Source organism: Polyodon spathula, chromosome 22, assembly GCF_017654505.1.
Source record: "Polyodon spathula isolate WHYD16114869_AA chromosome 22, ASM1765450v1, whole genome shotgun sequence".
Lineage (NCBI taxonomy): Eukaryota > Metazoa > Chordata > Actinopteri > Acipenseriformes > Polyodontidae > Polyodon > Polyodon spathula.
The window spans coordinates 13,777,687-13,798,955 of NC_054555.1; the positions used below are offsets into that span (position 1 = coordinate 13,777,687).

Here is a 21,269-nt window from a genome sequence, read left to right on the forward strand (position 1 = left end):
GCACCCTCAGGTTGTGAAACAGATCTGGAAGAGGTTTCATACGGCACAAGTCGACCTCTTCGCAACAGCTGAGTCCACTATGGAGAGAGGTGGAGGCCCCCTGGGAGTAGACGCACTAGCTCGCCCCCTGACCACAGGGGCTCTTATATGCCTTCCCTCCGCTACCGTTATTACCCCTGACACTAGAGAGGATCAGGATAGAGAGAGCCTAGGTTTTGCTGGTCGCTGCCACGGTTGGCCCAACTACATGTTGGAGAGGAGAGCAAACCAGGGTGGGCGAGACCAGTGGTTTTGGATGCTTTCAGATCCAGGGAGGACAGGAGACAGCACATGCTTTGCCCGGTCCAGGCTGTACGCTGTTACCTAGATAGGACGGCGTCCTGGAGACAGTCCAACCAGCTGTTTGTCTGCTATGGGTCCCGCTGTAGAGGTCAAGCCCTATCGAAGCAATGTCTAGCACACTGGGTGGCAGATGCCATATGCTTGGCATATGAACAGACGGACTCCCCTATGCCGGGGGACATTACGGCCCATTCTACCAGGGGCCAAGCAACATCATGGGCTGTCTTTCCTGGCTCCTCCTTGGATGAGCTTTGCAATGCAGCTACATGGACATGTAGTCAGATATTTGCACATTTTACCGCCTTGATGTTGCAAACTGTTCAAGGCTGTCTCTGGGCTCTAGGGTGTTGCAGGCGGCATGCCCTTAGGCTTCATGAGGGCTCTGAGGCTATCGCTGTGAGGCAGTACTGTCGGTAATCTGGATCTAATATATATATATATATATATATATATATATATATATATATATATATATATATATATATATATATATATATACACACACACACACACACACACACACACATACAGAGTACTGTGCAAAAGTTTTAGGCAGGTGTGAAAAAATGCTGTAAGAATGCTTTCAAAAATAGACATGTTAATAGATTATATTTATCAATTAACTAAATGCAAAGTGAGTGAACAGAAGAAAAATCTAAATCAAATCCATATTTGGTGTGACCACCCTTTGCCTTCAAAACAGCATCGATTCTTCTAGGTACACTTGCACAAAGTCAGGGATTTTGTAGGCATATAGTCAGGTGTATGATTAAACAATTATACCAAACAGGTGCTAATGATCATCAATTCAATATGTAGGTTGAAACACAATGATTAACTGAAACAGAAGCAGCTGTGTAGGAGGAATAAAACTGGGTGAGGAACAGCCAAACTCAGCTAACAAGGTGAGGTTGCTGAAGACAGTTTACTGTCAAAAGTCATACACCATGGCAAGACTGAGCACAACAACAAGACACAAGGTAGTTATACTGCATCAGCAAGGTCTCTCCCAGGCAGAAATTTCAAGGCAGACAGGGCTTTCCAGATGTGCTTCTTCAAGCTCTTTTGAAGAGCTTGGACAGCACAAAGAAATGGGCAACGTTGAGGACCGTAGACGCAGTGGTCGGCCAAGGAAACTTACTGCAGCAGATGAAAGACACATCATGCTTACTTCCCTTCGCAATCGGAAGATGTCCAGCAATACCATCAGCTCAGAATTGGCAGAAAACAGTGGGACCCTGGTACACCCATCAGCTGTCCGGAGAAGTCTGGTCAGAAGTGGCCTTCATGGAAGACTTGCAGCCAAAAAGCCATACCTCCGACGTGGAAACAAGGCCAAGCGACTCAACTATGCACGAAAACACATGAACTGGGGGACAAAAAAATGTCAGCAGGTGCTCTGGACCGATGAGTCAAAATTTGAAATATTTGGCTGTAGCAGAAGGCAGTTTGTTCGCCAAAAGGGCTGGAGAGCGGTACACGAATGAGTGTCTGCAGGCAACAGTGAAGCATGGTGGAGGTTCCTTGCAAGTTTGGGGCTGCATTTCTGCAAATGGAGTTGGGGATTTGGTCAGAGTTAATGTTCTTCTCAATGCTGAGAAGTACAGGCAGATACTTATCCATCATGCAATACCATCAGGGAGGCATCTGATTGGCTCCAAATTTATTCTGTAGCATGACAACGACCCCAAACATACAGCAAAAGTCATTAAGAACTATCTTCAGCGTAAAGAAGAACAAGGAGTCCTGGAAGTGATGGTATGGCCCCCACAGAGCCCTGATCTCAACATCATCGAGTCTGTGTGGGATTACATGAAGAGAGAGAAGCAAGTGAGGCTGCCTAATCCACAGAAGAACTGTGGTTAGTTCTCCAAGATGTTTGGGCCAACCTACCTGCTAGGTGGTCACACCAAATATTGATTTGATGTAGATTTTTCTTCTGTTCGCTCACTTTGCATTTTGTTAATTGATAAATAAACTATTAACGTCTATTTTTGAAAGCATTCTTACTTTACAACATTTTTTCACACCTGCCTAAAACTTTTGCACAGTACTGCTGCAAGGGAGGAGAGAAAAAATCAATTGAGAATAAAAGCGGTAAAATCTTTTAAATGGCACTTGTCAGCACCAAATCTGCTTCCTTGTAGTGTCTTCATTTATCCGCTGAGAACCCAAAACCCAAGCTTCCCTGCTTCTCCAGACAGACATCGCTGGAAGCTCTCTTAGCTCAATTTGAACTCGCAGCCACTGAGCATGGAGCTTAACTATCAAAGCATCGTACCTGACTAAGTCCCTCGAAGGACCGGCCTTAGAGATACTGCTAGACCTAGAGCCAGAAGAACGAGCTGACTATCAAGTCCTTTTGAGGGGTTTGAAGTGGCGGTTTGGAGAGACCATGTCTTACCTCCTGCTCCAAGAACAGTTGCAGAGACGCAGACGGAAAACCAGAGAACGACTGGGAGCACTGGGAGCAGATATTACCCAACTGGCAAGAAGGGCTTACAGCAACGAGGACAGCAGCCGTGCTGCCTACCCGACCTACAGGACACCACACAATTTCCTGGGCTGGACAGTTGAACCACGAGAGGGCACGGAACCCAGAGAAAATCTGCTGGCACTGTGGGACCCCCGGACACATCATGGCTGACTGCCACCAACTAGAGCAACACCCTCAGGCCCACGGAAAACGAGAGCAGGTCCGTATAGAGGGAGGAATACGAACCCTGATTACTACTCCCACTGAGAGAGCTGTGACAACCCATCCTGCCCCTGTGGGACGCGCCGGAGAGGGAATCTTCTTATATACCATGGTCAAGATTGAAGACGTGCCGTGCCCGGCCCTTCTCGACACAGGGTCTTCAATCACCTTTATCTGCCCAGATGTTATCAAGCCCCCATAGACTGGAGGACCTGAACGAACTATACCCAGGTGCAGCTACGAACTGTAACCAGCGAACTAGCTCCTACAGAAGTAAGAGGGCTGGCTGGAGATTGAACATGGGGGACGCAAGTACCACCACAAGGTATGGATAGCCTCTGTGCAAGACCCCTGCATCCTTGGCTTAGATTTCCTACAGCAAGCAGGACCGTTCCTGGACCTGGGACTAGAACACCTTAGCTTGTACCCCTCACCCCCGAGAAACCGCACCTACCTGAATCAAACTCTCGTCACCAATTCACCACTCGTCCATCAAACAGCGACCGAGACTCACAGCTGCATGCCCTCCCCCTCCCCGGGACTGCCTTCGCTCCTCACCATGGCACAGACTAGGACTGCAGTAGAGAGCATCCCAGAATGAAGCTGCCAAGGACTGTACCCAGACCAACAATACCAGCTGCGGCAGCGGACGTTATCGAGCCATCGAACAGTCCATGGGCCTCCCCTGTTGTCCTGGTACCAAATAAAGATGGAGAGTAGAAATTCTGCAATGACTACCGCCGCCTCAATGATGCCACCCAAAAGGACTCTTATCCCCTACCCCACGTAGACGAGTCCCTCGACCTGGTCACTGGTTCCACCTGGTTCAGTACCCTGGATCTAAGAAGGGGGTACAGGCAAGTGGAACTCGACACGGATGCTCGCCTCAAGACTGCCTTTTCCATGGGTCGTGGACTGGCAGTTTAAAGTACTACTGTTTTGGCTGTGCAATGCACCCGCTACATTCGAGCACCTGATGGAACGGGTACTCTCTAACATTCCACTCCAACAATGCTTGGTGTACCTGGACGACCTGCTGGTTCACGCCGCTACTTTTGAAGAAGCTCTGACACACCTACGGACCGTCTTGCAATGCTTACGAGATGCAGGACTCATCCAGAGAAGTGCCGCCTAATGCAAACAGAGGTCACCTTCTTGGGTCACTGCGTAGGGAAGGACGGAATCAGAACTGAGCCGGCAAAAATCGAAGTTGTGCAACACTGGCCAGTCCCAGCAAACGTGAGACAGCTAAGAGGATTCCTGGGCCTGGCTTCATACTACCGGCGCTTCGTGCCCCAGTTCGCTACTATCGCTGCCCCGCTCCACCAACTGCTTCACAAGCATCAAATAGAGCTTGTGAATAGAGCTGGGAAGCAGCACATCAACGCGAATGCCCTCTCACGGCACCCCTGCATGCTGAAAAACTTCCACTACTGCGAAAAAAAGAGCAATAGGATAAAAAAAAAAAAGAGCGACTGCAGCGAGTGCTGAGGGACCCCAAACCTGTAATGAAATATCCACTGTTCACCCTCCCTACTGGCGTGCACAGCAAGAACTGGACCCCAACCTCCAACCCCTCTTCCCAAGGCTTACACAAGGCAACTGACTCTGCTGGGAAGACCTTGCTAGCTGGTCCACAGTGACCAAGACCCTCTGGTCCCAATGGCTGGGGCTTGGATTCCACAAAATAGCCACCCTTTGCTTTAATAACAGCCTCACAAACACAAGGCATTCGGTCAACAAGTTTCAGCAGGAAATCATCTGACATGTCTTCCCAGCTCTTCTGCAGCAATTCCCAGAGATGTAGGGCACTTGTGGGCAGCTTTGCTTTGACTCTTCTGTCCAGTTCGTCCCATACAAGTTCTATGGGATTGAGGTCTGGAGACTGGGCAGGCCAGGTCATTAGATTGAGTTGTCCTTCACTTTCCTTCTTCGCCAGATAGTTCTTGCACAACTTTGAGGTGTGTTTTGGGTCATTATATTGCTGAAGAATGAAGGACTGCCTAACCAGCCGTAATCCTGATGGAATGGCATGCCTCTGAAGTATGCGATGATAGCCATGCTGGTTGAGCTTGCCATGGACTTGGTAAAGATCACCAACTCTGTCACCAGCAAATCAACCCAAGACCATGACACTGCCTCCTCCATGCTTGACAGTGGGAACTAAACATGCAGAACTCATGCGCTCAGCCTCTCTGCATCTTACAAATACTCAGCGGTTGGACCCAAATATTTCAGATTTTGACTCATCGGTCCATAAGATGGTCTAGGCAAGTCACTTCTTCTTGTTCTGCAGTCTTAACAGTGGTTTCTTTGCAGCAATTCTTCCAGTTAGACCAGCTTCACGCAGTCTCCTCTGAACAGTTGATGTTGAAACATCTGTACTTCTAGTAGCATTTAGCTGAGCTTGTATTTCAGGGGCAGTTAATCGCCGGTTTCGCAGACTTGTGACTCGAATGAACTTGTTCTCTGATTCTGAGGTCACCCTTGGCCTGCCTGACCTTGTTCAGTCCTCATGAGTGCCAGTTTCTTCAAATCGTTTGATGGTGTTGGCCACAGCAGTTACAGATACTTGCAAAGTTCTTTGATTTGTTTTAAAGATTGACCTTCATTTCTTAAAGTAATTACAGACTGTCTCTTTTTCTTTGCTTAACTGAGTGTATTTTGCCATTTTCTGCTCCCTTACATTCAGGAATGACAAACTTGTGCCTATGCTACCTATATTTATAGTAATCATGGACCCTCACCTATTAACAATAATTGATGACGAAAGGTTAAATAGGTACCATGCTAGTTAACTCAGAGAGCATCTAACAAAGACACTTTTATACTCAGGCCAGTGTTCTAACACAGTGTTATACACATTTCAGACTTTTAACTGACTTGGGCTTTAGACTGAAATCCCCTTGCTTTGGGTGACCATTTCATTGAAATTGACAAGATTTAAATTTTCATTTAAAAATTACATTTTTTAATGCAATTCACTTATGATTGATTATTAGTTTATATAAGTACATGTATCATATAATGAAATATTAAGTGTTTATAGACAAGTTTATACAGTTAAAAGCATGGATAATCATGAAAACCTGGTTTCAAGCAGGTGTACTCAAACTTTTGACTGGTAATCTGTGTGTGTGTGTGTGTGTGTGTGTGTGTGTGTGTGTGTGTGTATATATATATATATATATATATATATATATATATATATATATATATATATATATATAGTTTCTTCTTTTTGTTAAAAGAAATAAAAGCAATATCACTTACCAATTCATAAAGATGCCTGCATCATTAACAGACGGGGAGATTCAACTTATACCACCCACACATGCACTAGCTACAGGTGTCCCGGCTCCTACTTATAGCTTTTTGTAAGTTCCCACGCGGATTCATTTTGAAATGAAGTTTGCTAAATAGGGTATTTGTACGTGACTTTTTGAAAAAACATGTTTGCACTACTAATGCCAAATTGAATGTGCACTTGCCAAGTACTGCATGTACTGTAGTTTAAATGGTTTTGGTTATATATGTGTGGATAATGGAAAGTGGATATCGATACAGCCTCCAGCACTACAACTTTCAGAGGCTCCTTTTCACTGTTAGATTCAGTAGCCTATACATACTCTAATCTAAACGTTTGTAATGAGAATGTAAGGTCAGAATTAGGGTCAGGATAGTAAAGTCTCTGAATCCTATCTTGAGGCAGAGCCTCAAGGACAGGACTTCATTTACAAGAGATCAAAGGTTCAAAAGTGCAAATCAATTATGGTGACAATCAAGCCTCCATAAAACCTTGTACTGTCACATCCTGTTAAAAGCAGGGCAACCAAACTTCCTGATCTAAAGACCTTGCATTTTGTTTGGTTTTGAAGTCTAAATCAGTAACATCTGGCTCAGAAATTTCTATGCACAGCACATGTATTTCATGTTTTTTTGTCTTCACGTATTTCAAATACAGTATTCTGAATCTAGTGAGCTTTGTCCTGTCTAAGAGTGTGCGTCTCCTAGTCATATAATTGAATTCTGACAGGCTTATGAATTCTCAAGAGCCTAAGAAAATGTACAAACAAAGCTCATTTATGCTAGTCCAGTTGCCAGTAGCTAATAGATCTCAAAACTTTGTCAAGTCGGGTCAAGTGATTTAGCATCATGACTAGGTAACCCATTCCATACCCTCACCACCCTCTGTCCTTAGTCTTTTTCAACTTCATTTTAAACAGTGTCCTCTAGTCCTGGTTTCTGTACTGCCCTTAAAGTATTGGTTAGGGTTAACCTTGCCGACTCTCAATTTCTGTATGCCTTTCTGTGCGCTAATATCTCACAAACACAGCACATTGTTACTACAGCATTCTAATATGACACCAGTGAACTGTTTCAGCATAATGCAATGCAGATGACTACTAGATACAGACTCCTTGTAAAGCATGCAATGCAGAACAGAAGGCTGCTAGTAGAGTAGTGGTTTTGTCTTATTTTGTCTGTGAAAATTTTTTTTTTTTTAAATTGCAATTAATAACACATTTTTGTGCAAAATATTAACATGGAAAATAATTTTGGAAACAAATTCGATTTTCAAATGTCCAAAATTCAAATTACATAGTTTCAAATAATAAAATACAAAACAATGCCATTTGCAGACAGAGTCTTTTGGGGAAATATGTTTTTATTTTAAACTTGTTATGCCATGAAATATGATACTGGTTACACAATAATGATAGGCAAAAAAACAAAACAAAACTGTACACTACGGAAAATGCATTTTAACATTCCAAAATTAAAATTGAAAGCACATTTTATTAAACACATTTTTAGTCCCCCTACTAGCAAACAAAAAAGAAAAGTTTTAAAATACTGGTACCGGTAAATAACATTTTCTGATATTTCTTAAGAAAATAAAACAAAAACAATATCTCTGACAAGCTTATTTCATTTCATCAATAACACAATAAAGCTATATTGAAATAAATAGTACTCATTCATGTAGACTGTCACACACTTGGGGAATTGATTCTAATGAAATAAAACAGTAAGGATCTAATACTGTGGTTCATTGATTAAAATACTATAATGCAGTGGTCATGAAAACAGACCCTTTGGTTTGGCAATATATCTGACAAGTCTATAATATAATGGTGATCTTACAACTGCATAAAGAACATGCTTGTCGAAATATCAGCAAAAAGCTTTAACATTTCAGATATAGTGAGAAACATGAGAAAAACTGGTATGAAATGGTACTAGAAATAAACCCCTTTACCAGAGACTGCATGCACAGCAGGAGAGGGGGAAGAAACTTTGCTGTGGGTTGTACTACAATACAATGCAATTCAAAATACATTTTTATGTTCAGGATTCTCTCTTGAAATGTCTTTTGAAAGACATTCTGCTGCGTGATGGCTAATCAGTTTTTTATGTTTGAGGAAATGCTACACATTCATTAAAACCAACAAGATTGTATGAATACATATTTCAGAACTTTTTTTGGCTTTGATGTTTTTCCAGCCTGAAAAGCAATTCATTGTCCCTCCAAACAAATTATCTGGGTTTTAGTCGAAGGTCAGCTTTAACTGACAAAGCCTATTCTTTTCCGTTTTCCCTAAAGCTAATCGGGAAGCCATCAAATTAAAGAGACCAGATGCACAGAGACATAAGTTTTGTTAAGAAAATGTGAAACTCTTAGCTCGTCATTTTATTTTTTTTATCCAGTCCAGCGTTAAAAGATTTCCTACAGGGCTACTAACTAATACAAATAAACTGTGTGTTCAAAACACTGCAAACTTAATAAATCTCCCAGACAATATTCTGTTACAAGCTTAGAGAAATGTGCCATAATAAAACAATACTATATAATATGTAAATTCTGGGTATGAAGCAATTTGGAATTTCTAAATGGATAGTGAACCCACTTTTCTTCAGATGCAGTATTATCTCAACCACATTCTATATCCTGGCCTTGCTTTATGCAGTGATTCAAAAGTCACTTGACGTGACGAGTACATGGGCATGCAAGGGGATAAGTAAAGCTCTGAAAAGCAATGAAACCAGGACTATGAGGAAGAGGATGGTGTGGTTTATACCTGGCAAGCTACAAAGTGGCCAAAACTTTTAGGGAAAATAAAAACAAACCAAAAAAGTTTCCTTTAGGGTTTTTATTCCTTCTGCACGGCGCTCTCCAAATATGTAACATGTGTTTGAAACAGATTTTGCACAAATGCATTATTTCTGGAATACGCAACACTAAACGTACTGGAAGTAGTGAATGAGATGTTGATCGAAGCCTTACACAAACAATTCAAACAGGATATTCTGATACTGAGAGATTAGTATATTGAGGGTTCTAAAAAATCTGCACTGTAAAAAGTGAAATCAAAGACTCCCGTTCCAAAGGTGTTTTCAGATTAAACAAACCACAGGTCCCAGTCTCTAGCACACAGTAAACTGTGAAATGACTCTGCAATGGGAGTCTTGTTTTCAACTCAAGTTTCATTTAAGCACCCATACATATCTACTCTAGTGAAATAAGGAAACTGCTTCTCAATTCCATGACATGAATCTGAACTAGTAAATGTGCATTATAAGATCCATTTTCTACATTAAGAACTAAGAACATAAGAAAGTTTACAAACGAGAGGAAGCCATTCGGCCCATCTTGCTCGTTTGATTGTTAGTAGCTTATTGATCCCAGAATCTCATCAAGCAGCTTCTTGAAGGATCCCAGGGTGTCAGCTTCAATGACATTACTGGGGAGTTGATTCCAGATCCTCACAATTCTCTGTGTAAAAAAGTGCCTCCTATTTTCTGTTCTGAATGCCCCTTTGTCTAATCTCCATTTGTGACCCCTGGTCCTTGTTTCTTTTTTCAGGTCAAAAAAGTCCCTTGGGTCGACATTGTCAATACCTTTTATAATTTTGAATGCTTGAATTAGGTCGTCGCGTAGTCTTCTTTGTTCAAGACTGAACAGATTCAATTCTTTTAGCCTGTCTGCATATGACATGCCTTTTAAGCCTGGAATAATTCTGGTCGCTCTTTGCACTCTTTCTAGATCTAGGCAACTGTGCTACAGTTGTGGATAGACAACCCATTCTTGGAGACCGTATTCTAGGAAAAGGTGGAAGCAATCAGATTTAATGGCATCTGATAAAACTGAGTACAGACATGGGTAATACTGGCGCGTGTCCAATTCTTCTATATACGTGTGTGTGTGTCTTTACAGTGCCTATAGAAAGTATATACCCCCTTTCAAAATTTTCACCTTTTGTTGCCTTACAGCCTGGAGTTAAAATGCGTTAAAATAGTTTTATTTTTTCATTTATCTACACATCCTACCCCACATCTTCCAAGTGAAAAAAATATTCTAGAAATTAGTGGAAAATTAAAAAATAAAAACTGAAATAGCTCTGTTGGTTAAGTGGCCACCCACCTTGTAATAGCAATCCTAAATTAGCTCATGTGTAACCAATTGCCTTCAAAATCGCACACCAAGTTAAGTATTCTCCACCTGTGTTAAATTGTAGCGATTCAAATGATTCCCTCTGCTGGGTAGTGCATTTCAAAGCAAAGACTCAACCATGAGCACCGAGGCGCTTTCAACAAAAACTTTGGGTCAAAGTTGTTGAAAGACACAGACCAGGGGATGGGTATAAAAAAATATCAAAGGCCTTGAATATTACTTGGAGCACAGTGAAGACGATTATTAAGAAGTGGAAAGTGTATGGCACCACCAAGACCCTGCCTAGGTCAGGCCGTCCCTCCAAACTGGATGACCAAGAAAGATGGAGACTGATCAGACAGGCTAGCAAGAGGCTAATGGCAACTTTGCAAGAGCTACAGGCTTTTATGGCCCAGACTGGTCAAAGTGTGCATGTGACAACAATATCCCAAGCACTCTTCAAATCTGGCCTGTATGGTAGGGTGGCAAGATTGAAGCCAATACTCAAGAAAGCCGACGTTGAATCCCATTTGAAGTATGCAAAAAAATACTCTGTAGTATAATAAAAAATATATATAGTATATAAAAAATATTCTGTAGCTATGTGGCAAAAGGTTTTGTGGTCAAATGAAACTAAAATTGAACTTTTTGGCCTAAATGCAAAGCGTTATGTTTGGTGCAAACCCAACATAGCACATCACCCAAAGAACACCACCCCTACTGTGAAGCATGGTGGTGACAGCATCATGTTATGGGGATGTTTGGGACTGGGGCACTTGTCAGGATAGAAAGGAAAATGAATGGAGCAATTTGAAGAAAACCTGCTGCCCTCTGCAAGAAAGCTGAAACTGGGACAGAAGTTCACCTTTCAGCATGACAATGACCCAAAGCACACAGCCAAAGCTACACTGGAGTGGCAAAGAAACAAAAAGTTAAGTCCTCGAGTGGCCCAGTCAGCGCCCCGACCTAAATCTAATCAAAAATTTGTGGCATGACTTGAAGATTGCTGACCATCAACACCCCCAAGGAACTTGACAGAGCTTTAACAGTTTTGTAAAGAATGGTCAAATATTGCCAAATCTAGGTGTGCAAACTTGGTAGAGACCTATCCCAACAGACTCACAGCTGTAATTGCTGCCAAATGTGCTTCCACCAAGTATTAACTCAGGGGGGTGGAGACTTATCCAGTTAAGATCTTTCGGTTTTGTATTTAATATATAATTTTTTTCTCAATAAAAACTTTTTTCCACTTAACAGCGTGGAGTATGGTGTATAGATAAGTGGAAAAAAATCCTCATTTAAATGCATGAAACTCTGAGGCACTGACACAACAAAATGTGAAAAAAGTTCAAGGGGATGTAGACTTTCTATAGGCACTGTATATATAAACTACCAGACTATTTATACCACACTCCTGACACTGATATGTCTGTGCACTCTGACAAGTTATTTTAAACACAATTGCAAACAATTGTATTTGTGATACATGCATAACTTCAATTAGCCAGTCTTGTAATACTGAAAAAAGTGTAAAAGAAAATGCCAACCATGTTCGGCAAAATCACGTCAACACGACCCTCAGTGAATTGTCAGTGATTTAGAAATTACATTTTTAAAAAATGGGGGTTATCTTCATGCACTTAATTTCTTTTAAATACAAAACTTCAGCTTGCTTTAAAATATGACAAAAAAATCAAACTTGCTTTAAAAACACCATGCATTGTAATTGTAAAATACGTATTATATAGGCTTTGCTTTACCTGTTATGATCATAAATGTAAATCAAGCCATATTATAGACTATAAAAAAGAAAACTGACTTACTGACAGTATGTTCATCTTAAAATATTAATACCAGAGAATATCTTACTTTCCCCATGTGTACTAACAGGTGGGTTAAAAAAGAAGATACAATCCCAACTGTTTAAAAATGAAAAGAAATGCCTTTCTTCAGTGCAGCATTTTTACATTAACAGAGATGTGCTAAATAAAATGACACGTGTGCTTCATGTCCCCTTCTGGAAGAATGGAGGCGAATGAGTGTTGGTTTGCTATTTTATTTGGAGTTCTTGCAGGGAACACAAGACCGGCCTGGTCTGTGAGAGCTGCAGCTTCAAGCGCCCTGTTCCCAGTATAATAAAGGGTTGGGATCCACACTGGTGCAATCCCATGCAGGCTGGCAGCCCTCTTCCAATGGGCCCTCCGTTCCTTCATGTAGAGAAGCCCAGAAAACAAGTTTCTTTCAATGTGGACGTCTAAGGCTGAGACATTCGTTTCCTCTTGGGTTTGAACCAAGCTGGTTCTCCCTTTTAGTGGGAAGAAAAAGCAAACTGTTCCTTAGAGCTGTGAAGCTTAACATGTGAACTAGTGTTCCATGCATCACTCCCCTGTGTTCACAAGGATGATCAGTCATTGTTAATAATGTTAGGGATCATTATTAATCCATGTAGCAGCACTTCATCGCCCACAGCACTGGAAAGTTCATTTGCTGCAGTTTATTAATTTTTTCAGAGGGTCAGTAGAGTTCTTTGTGGTTCCATTTTTTTTCATACACCGTGTCCAATATAATAGCTCAATATATTATAAAAAACGCTTCAACCCACAAAATATAGCATATCAATATGTACACACTCCATGCTCGATGGTTAGAGATCACTGCAAACACAGGAAACACAGGGTTACATTTCAGGAGGACATTGAGATTATAAGAATACACACAGCAGACACCAACTCCCCCTACTGCTGGGGCAGGTCACAAATAATACAAAAACAAGAGTTATAAATTTGACTTGGTCTGGAGATACTTTAGCACAAGCTATTGAGAGTATCAATCTGCCCTTCTGTCCCCTATGTCAAACTTAGAGTTTCCCATGTGCATTTGTAAAAGGGAGTAGGCTGGGTGTGAACCAGTGATCCTTTGCACTGCAAGCAAGTCTTTTAACCACTATGCAAGACAGCCAGGCTCATCTGTAATTTGTGGTTTTAAGAGATTTTAGCTTATCACACAACACAGCCCCTTACACACACAGTGGACACTGCTCATGCTGGTATCCAGCTCTAGTTTTGACGTTACAGCTGGAGAGGAGGATGACATGCTTTCTTAATGTGCAAACAGTGGCAGCTTACAATACCTGTGCCCTCCTTGTTGTTTTACACATTAGACTCAATAAACAAAAAAAAAAAACATGCCAGTCCATTACTTGCAGAAGTTACGTACCTTATGCCAACATCCTGGTATAGGCAGTCCATCTGGACCCTGTATTATTTAAAAAGAAGAAAATAAAATAATAATGTCAGTGTGAGTTGTGTTCCCTGTTGCATCGGTACATTGTTACACAGAGCACTTCATTCACATAGTCATTCAGCAAGATATGGGGGTTCACAGCACTGACCATGCAAACCCTAAATGAGTTTCAAAACCATTCCATTCAATCACCGATCAATATCCAACAATAGTGGCCTCATTTACGGAGAGGAACCATTCATCAGACCCACACTGCCAGCAACTACACAATCTCTAGACATGGCTGAACATATTCAGTACTTTTGAGAAACTATAACTGGGAATGATTCGCTTGGAACCTAAAATAAACAACTTCAGCAGTCACAAACAGATTGTTAATTATCTTGAAATGCAGAGCAAAATGAATCGAAGCGTGCGCTCATGAAGCAAATGACAAATAGATTAGTTCTGACAGACCCCACTTGGTTTCTACGCACACAAATCTGCTAGAACTGAGCGAAGGGGTTCTTGTCATGACAGACCCCACCTGGTCTAGGCTCACACAAATCTGCTTGGAGCTCAGCAATGGGGTTCTTGGATACGTGTGCACACACTCAAACAATAGATAAACCACATCCCCACAGCTCACAAGAGTACAGAACAGCACGCACACACTCAAATAAGAGATAAACCACATCCCCACAGCTCACAAGAGCACAAAACAGCATGCACATACTCAAACAAGAGATAAACCACATCCCCACAGCTCACAAGAGCACAAAACAGCATGCATACACTCAAACAAGAGATAAACCACATCCCCACAGCTCACAAGAGCACAAAACAGCATGCATACACTCAAACAAGAGATAAACCACATCCCCACAGCTCACAAGAGCACAAAACAGCATGCATACACTCAAACAAGAGATAAACCACATCCCCACAGCTCACAAGAGTACAGAACAGCATGCATACACTCTACACTCACAAGCAGCAGACAAGTATAGATCATCACCTTCTGATTATTTTACTACAATTCAAGCAGAGAGGGTGGAGTTCACAGTCTATGAACAGGCAGAAAAACCCATGCAGCAGAGGGTGGGAAGGAAGAATAGAAAGAAAAAAGAAAGAAAAGGAGTGAAATACTGTACCAAGGGACAGGGAGCATCCAGGCCAGGCAAGCCCACCACCCCCTGGCCTCCTCTACTTCCTGGAGTCCCCTGTTTGTGAAATTAACCTCTTGTATAACTAGTGAAGCAGGACACCCTACAGCACCCACACCCATATATCCGGCATTGTGGAATCTGTCGTTAACAGTATTGTGATGAAATGCTATGAAACTGTCACCCAGAGGTCACTGAGTTACAGGAAGAAAGTGCTGAATACTTTACTTTTTTTGGTGGCATCAATACGCTTCTGTCAGTACCACTTTCAATTAGTAAACGTGAACCGCCACTCACAACTGACCAATGACATGCTTGCTGTCTGCCAAAGCGAGTGTTTGTGATTGGGCTATTTACTGTCATTCATGAGAGGTTCAACCTTGAACTCTTCTGATTGGACAATGCACACAACTTTTACACTTTACAGTCCGAACGGACGCGCAACGTGACTGAACACTGAGTGAGAGACGTGAAGTATGGCCTGACAGAGGTAGGGGAAAAGAAAACATAAAAAATTGCTATTTGTTTTGGTCTAAAGTGCAGATAACTGTTGATGAACCGTCTGAATACAACAAGCTAACAGCCACCACCAGCAGTCCTGCTCCAGTCAAACGGTAAATAAATTAGTCAGGATTTGTGAGACTAAATAAAATGGTTTGCTTTGCTTTGAACACAAAATGTTAGTTAACAAAAATGAACAACCATAAGTATGGATGAAATTGAAATCTGATGCGCATGTTAAAAGTTCAAGTAATTTTGCTTTGTATTTCCTTTTTTGTTTTTAATCAGAAGTGTTCTAAACTGAATAATTTTTTGCATAATGGTGTATTTGGTCTAATGTAAAAAAAAAAAAAAAAAAAAAAAAAAGTTATTTTTTTTTCAAAAATAAAACATCAATGCACAAGTAAGAAATCAGCTTGCCAATTGCACCACTGTGATAAGTTACCATTTTGATCTCCTCCCGAAATAAAATCCTGGCTACGCTCCTGCTGCCAGGGTTTATTATTTAAAAATAAAATGATATATATTTATGTTTTTTGTAAGTGGGTAGAGAATATGTAAGTGCGCAGTTTATTTCACACTTTCAAATCTTAACATAACCAAAAAGAGTGTCAGTCAGCGAAAATGTGCTAAAATTGAGTGAATTTGATGTAGCCCTGTACAATGGTAAGACAGCTACATTTGGAGTTTTGGAGGGTGGGTGCTGTGTCCCACCAGTTTTTCAAGTCACCTCTGCTGTCACCCATTGTAGAATTCATTCTTCACCTTGTGCAATTCAAACAGGTTGAGAAATAAAATGTTGTTTGTGCTCTTCAGTATAGTGCAAGGGTTAAATTACATTGTAATAACACACTTCCAAGTTATGTTTAATAACAGAAAATAGTCTTATTGCTGAGTATACTGGTACATAGTAGTTAATTACAAAAATCCAGAGGCAAATGCAGCAGAAAACTTTATATACCTCTATATATATATATATATATATATATATATATATATATATATATATATATATATATATATATATATATATATATATATATATATATAAAATTGAACATACAGGGAAGGGATAAGGGTAGAAGAATATGTGATCTGTTTGTGCCTTTGGTGGACAGAGCTACAAGACCATAGTGAAAGGAGTATGTATCATACTGTGCCTCACATAAACACGTGGGTCACTGTGCTGTAATGGCACAGCTCCACAGTTATAGTCCCACATTGACTTGCAAAGCTTCTGGGAGATAAAGATTTTCTTTTCATTTTGAAGTTTTCTTCATTCTGCCATGCTTTACATGGACATTCTTTTTAACATCTTATAAAATTCGACTGCAGCAGCAATTAAACACTCCCTGGACAAATTCTTTAAATCTGTGACAGCACTGAAAGAAAACTTTTTGGTAGAAGAAGCTGAAAATCCAAGCAAAACTGAACCACCAAAGAAAAGAATTTGATCAAACAATGCTGATGTAGAGAAGGAAGCCTGTAACATTATGATTCTGCAGGCAAACAAATGCTTCGACAAAGTAAATCACTTGCTGTCATTTTATCTTATTGATTCAGAATGCCTCCATCAATTTATTGTGGATTTTCCCAATGAACAACTGCACATAGCAGTGCTGAATTGGAAAGTGTGAAGAGTATTGACATTGCTCAACATGCTGGAGGAGAACACCCTTTAGGGCCCTTTTTCAGAAACATTTAAACTGACGGATATTGTCCTTACTTCCCCAGTAACACTTCCTTCACCTGGAGGGTGAAATTGTCCCCACCCCTTCAATGGCTTATTTTCTTCCGATCATTAACCAATCAGCTGCTTCCCTTATTGAGTGACATACTTTCAGCCAGTTACAGGACCAATAAATCACTGCTGAGGGCAAATGACCCAGCAAGTCTAACAGAGTCTAACTGAGAATAAGGCCTAGAAACTGGTAACTTTCTTTAACCTGCTGTAGCACCAGATGACATGTTTTAAAATTAAAATACATGCTTGCTATAACATGTGCTTCTTTCAAAACTGCACATTTAATGAATGATATTCTATAAAAAATAAATAAAAAATACAAACATTGCTTTCTGTATAAGCATTAAATATCATAAACAACAATCTGTTTTGTTCATAAAAAACACTGCTAGACTGAAGACCTACGTAGCTAATGGAAGTGCAGAACTGGTAGATTTAAGGAATCATTTTGTCAGTTACAACCACTTTACAGGTGCAGTTTCAACAAAGCAACACAATATTCACGAACTGAATGACCTCTTGAAACTAAGACACAGAAGCCTATGAGAATGAGCCCTGAGTCTCTGCATTGAGTGAGAAGTGGATGAAGTTCATGTATTTCCAAGCCCTTGCAGAATGTAAGGACTGTAGCAGTGTCTGTTTGTAACACATGGCAATGAAATGACTACTGTAATAATAGCATATTCACGCACCACTGGACACGGCTGGTCCAATCCAGGGGGTCCTTGCTCTCCTTTGTGCCCCTTTAGTCCTCTCTTTCCTGTTGTCCCTCTCTCCCCCTGTGGACACAATCCATTTGTCAACATTGTTTTAAGGCAAGCGACCTTGTACTTGGATCCTTAATTAACAACAACAACGACATCTGCCATGCTCTTAAACTGGGTATGAATGTTTTCTGTGTTTAACAGCTTTACCGTCATACAGCTCTACAGTGTTCCTACATATTGTCCAGTGACAAAAATATGCCCCAATGTTTGGCTGAAAAACATTCTATAGGCATTTATTTTCTTTAGGATGACAAATAAATAAATGAACAAACATGCACTGTTTTCATTCAAAACCCATGCTTACAAATTATCCTGTTATCTTTGAATAATGGGACCCACTCCCCAGAAAAATGCCACCATCTCACAAGGTCAGTGGTATCAGCAATATAAGTGGACCTGCACATTAAACATGTGGTATCAGCAATGTAAGTGGGGAAATGGGCCAGTCTGAGGAGCAGGAATACCTACACATTAAGTATGTAGTAATTAAGCAGTCATTTAGTGGCTGTGGTAAAACAGAAATAAGCAGGGGGAATGCTGTCTGCTGATGAGCAAAGGAAGAGGACCAGGGAAAAGAGGCAGGCAAAAGCAATGGAGCAGCAGAGGAGCAGACCAGGAGCTGGAATGGAGGAGCCAGACAGGTTCAGAGTGAACAGCACAGCTGGATAATGATGTAGCAACAGCAAAAGGAGCAAGAAGCAACACAAACACATGAACATAGTGATGTTCGTAAAGCAAATGGAGGCTTCCTGTCAATCTTACTGTAAGAAAACCACCAAGGGTCTTAGCAAGTGGTCAAATCAATAGGACCCTGTCAATGTGAAGTCCTCACTGTATGAGAAGCAGCTTGATAAGACCCTTGATGATACAGTACCTCCAAGTCTTATGACTAACAGTGTGTTAATGTTTATGAATACAGCCCTAAATGGTTTCTCTAGACTTCTTGATAGTGCCTTGTTGTAGTTATCATTTTGAAGTTTTCTTGTGGGCGGATCTGACTCATTCACTTTTCTATAGCCTACACACAACAATAGTGTAAAAATAGCACTTTCCCTACTGAATAGAAAACTAAAATGTTTAAAATGTCAAATCGTTTGTTAGTTGAGGCATCAGTCTGTATTGTGTAAATGGAACATGGATTTGTGCAGATCAGAGGCTAAATCAGAGAGAGAGAGAGGGAGAGAAGCTGTGATGAGCTGACACAAACCGAGGGAGAGATGGAGCCTGCTCAGCATGAATTAACCTGCATGTAAAACCTGCTTGAAGGGGTGACACTTTAAAAGTGCTTTAGATTGAATTAAAAACAAAAAAACAAAAAAAAAATTAATTGTGATAGAGAAATGAAGGAAACTTTTGATATGAGAATATTAAAGAACAAATAATGGAAGCTGTTCAAACAACTAAAGCAAAGCAACATGATAGTAACTACATTTTAAACTTGAGTAAACATTTATCACAAACAGTGGAGCTTTCATTTTAAATATGGAGAAATAATACAAGCGCTCTGGTCACGAGCAAGTCCTTTTCTAGGACAGTAAGCTCAAAAGAACTGGCTCAGATCGTTATTTATGTTGTGCAATACATTGCAGCAATTGGCTGTAGGTACGAATAGAGAAGCAGGACACAGCAAACTCCATACCTTATCTCCTTTCACACCCTGGTCCCCCTTTTCACCTCGTAGCCCTGGAAAACCCTGAACGGACCATGAGGACAGAAGTTCAGTCAAAGTTAATGCAATTGAAAACCAAGCGGAGCAATATACTGTAGTGTACACAGCCCTCTGAGTATTGGAGTGCATGTCTGGATTGAATAACACAATCATACATAACTATTGCATCAAATAACACAAATGTTACATAGTGCTGTATTTGTCTTAAATAAGGCTTTGATTCAGAATTGTCATTTTCCATCAGTTAGTTATACACTAAGATTTCTGTACATCTTAGATGCACATGTGAACTTTCTACATGGGTGGACTGGTAGTTGTGAGGGAGCAATATAGTATAATTCAAAGCCACAATGCTGGAACACTGTGCTCTGCGCTGTGTGACTGCATGGTGCATTAAAAAAATTCTTACATCTAATCCTGGTTCCCCAGTCTTTCCCTGTGGATAGAGAAGCATACATTTAATTTCATTCTTCACAACACTTTTTCCGAGTCTATGACGGGTTTATTGGTTACCTTCTATGTGGAAAAGATCTAAACAACCATGCAGAGAAAACAAATTTAGACCTGACAATTGTTATGCGATTAAAACCCAGTGGGGGAAACGCACATCATTAAAAGGAGAAAATTATTCCCTAATCACTCTGGCTAATTCTGTCATGATGTGATAATGTAGATTAATTCTGTCATGTTGTGATAATGCAGATTCATTCTGCCACATTGTCATAATGTAGATCCATTTTCTACTCATATCTGCTCATCAAGGCTTCCTGTTCTGCATTTATTTATTTATTTATGTATTTTTAACATTGCTCTGGGTTTTCAATGCTTTCAAAATTATATGTAAACAATTACAAACCATTTTAATGTAAATTTAAATAAAGAACAGTATCTTCTACAGCAATATGCAGTGCCTGGCCACTATTAGGACCTGTCTGACTGATTGGGTGTGGTCTCATCTTGGTGTGGGGCATGTTCTCCTGTATACCCTGATGAGGTGCATGTTTTCCGGTATACCCTGCTGTGGGGCGTGTTCTCCTGCATACCCTGGGTCCCTTGATTACTCTGGGAGGCTGAATGAATGCTGTACTTTACTTGGCATCATTGCAGATCACATCAGCAACACTACAATTGGACCCTGATGGTTATGGCTACACTCAAGAGGACAATGCACTCATCCAGCGTGCCAGAATTGTGCACTAAGGGTTTGAGGAGCATGACAGAAATGTCTTCTATGGCCACCACAATCCCTGGACCTCAATCCAACTGAGCATGTTTGGAATTAACTTGAACACCTTTGTCATCACAATCACCTTCCTGCCCCTCTCCACTGGTTGTGTGAGATATTAATGACTGGCTGATTCACATCTTGAGACACCTTTCAGGACCATTGCCACATCATGTCAATGCTGTGATCAGGGAAAACGGTGGCTCAAACTGATATTAGGTAAAAGTCCAGGCAGTGTATATAGCTCAGCCCAGTTTCTTAGCAAATGATAAGGATACCTTTTCTCCCTTGGTACCGGGAAGGCCAACCAAACCTGTGGGACCTGGAGGACCCTAAAACAAAGAAACACAAACATGACAAAGGAAAACAGGTTTGTTCCAAAGCTGGTCCTCTTTGGATTGAGAGCAGGTCTTCTGATTAGCTGGGCTTTATACTGTGTTGGTCACAATGAGGGTGTTTACTATTACAACTTGAATTCATATCAGAGAGAAGCTCTGAGA

At 40.9% G+C, this 21,269-nt stretch overlaps 1 protein-coding gene across 13 annotated transcripts in view; it reads right to left on the reverse strand.

Annotated features, from left to right (window-relative positions):
- Positions 1-11,789: 11,789 nt before the first annotated feature.
- Positions 11,790-21,269, reverse strand: part of LOC121297190 (collagen alpha-1(XXIII) chain-like) — a 240,114-nt gene continuing 230,634 nt past the window's right edge. For 9 of the 13 annotated variants that reach the window (XM_041223308.1, XM_041223310.1, XM_041223312.1 and 6 more), the window contains 7 exons: positions 21,048-21,101; positions 19,954-19,980; positions 19,515-19,568; positions 17,801-17,887; positions 14,852-14,920; positions 13,692-13,730; positions 11,790-12,780 (listed from right to left, as the gene is read on the reverse strand). In XM_041223308.1, coding sequence (XP_041079242.1) covers positions 12,730-12,780; positions 13,692-13,730; positions 14,852-14,920; positions 17,801-17,887; positions 19,515-19,568; positions 19,954-19,980; positions 21,048-21,101 — 381 coding nt within the window. In that variant the 3' untranslated portion in view covers positions 11,790-12,729. The other 4 variants (XM_041223307.1, XM_041223309.1, XM_041223313.1 and 1 more) reach the window with 4 other exon arrangements.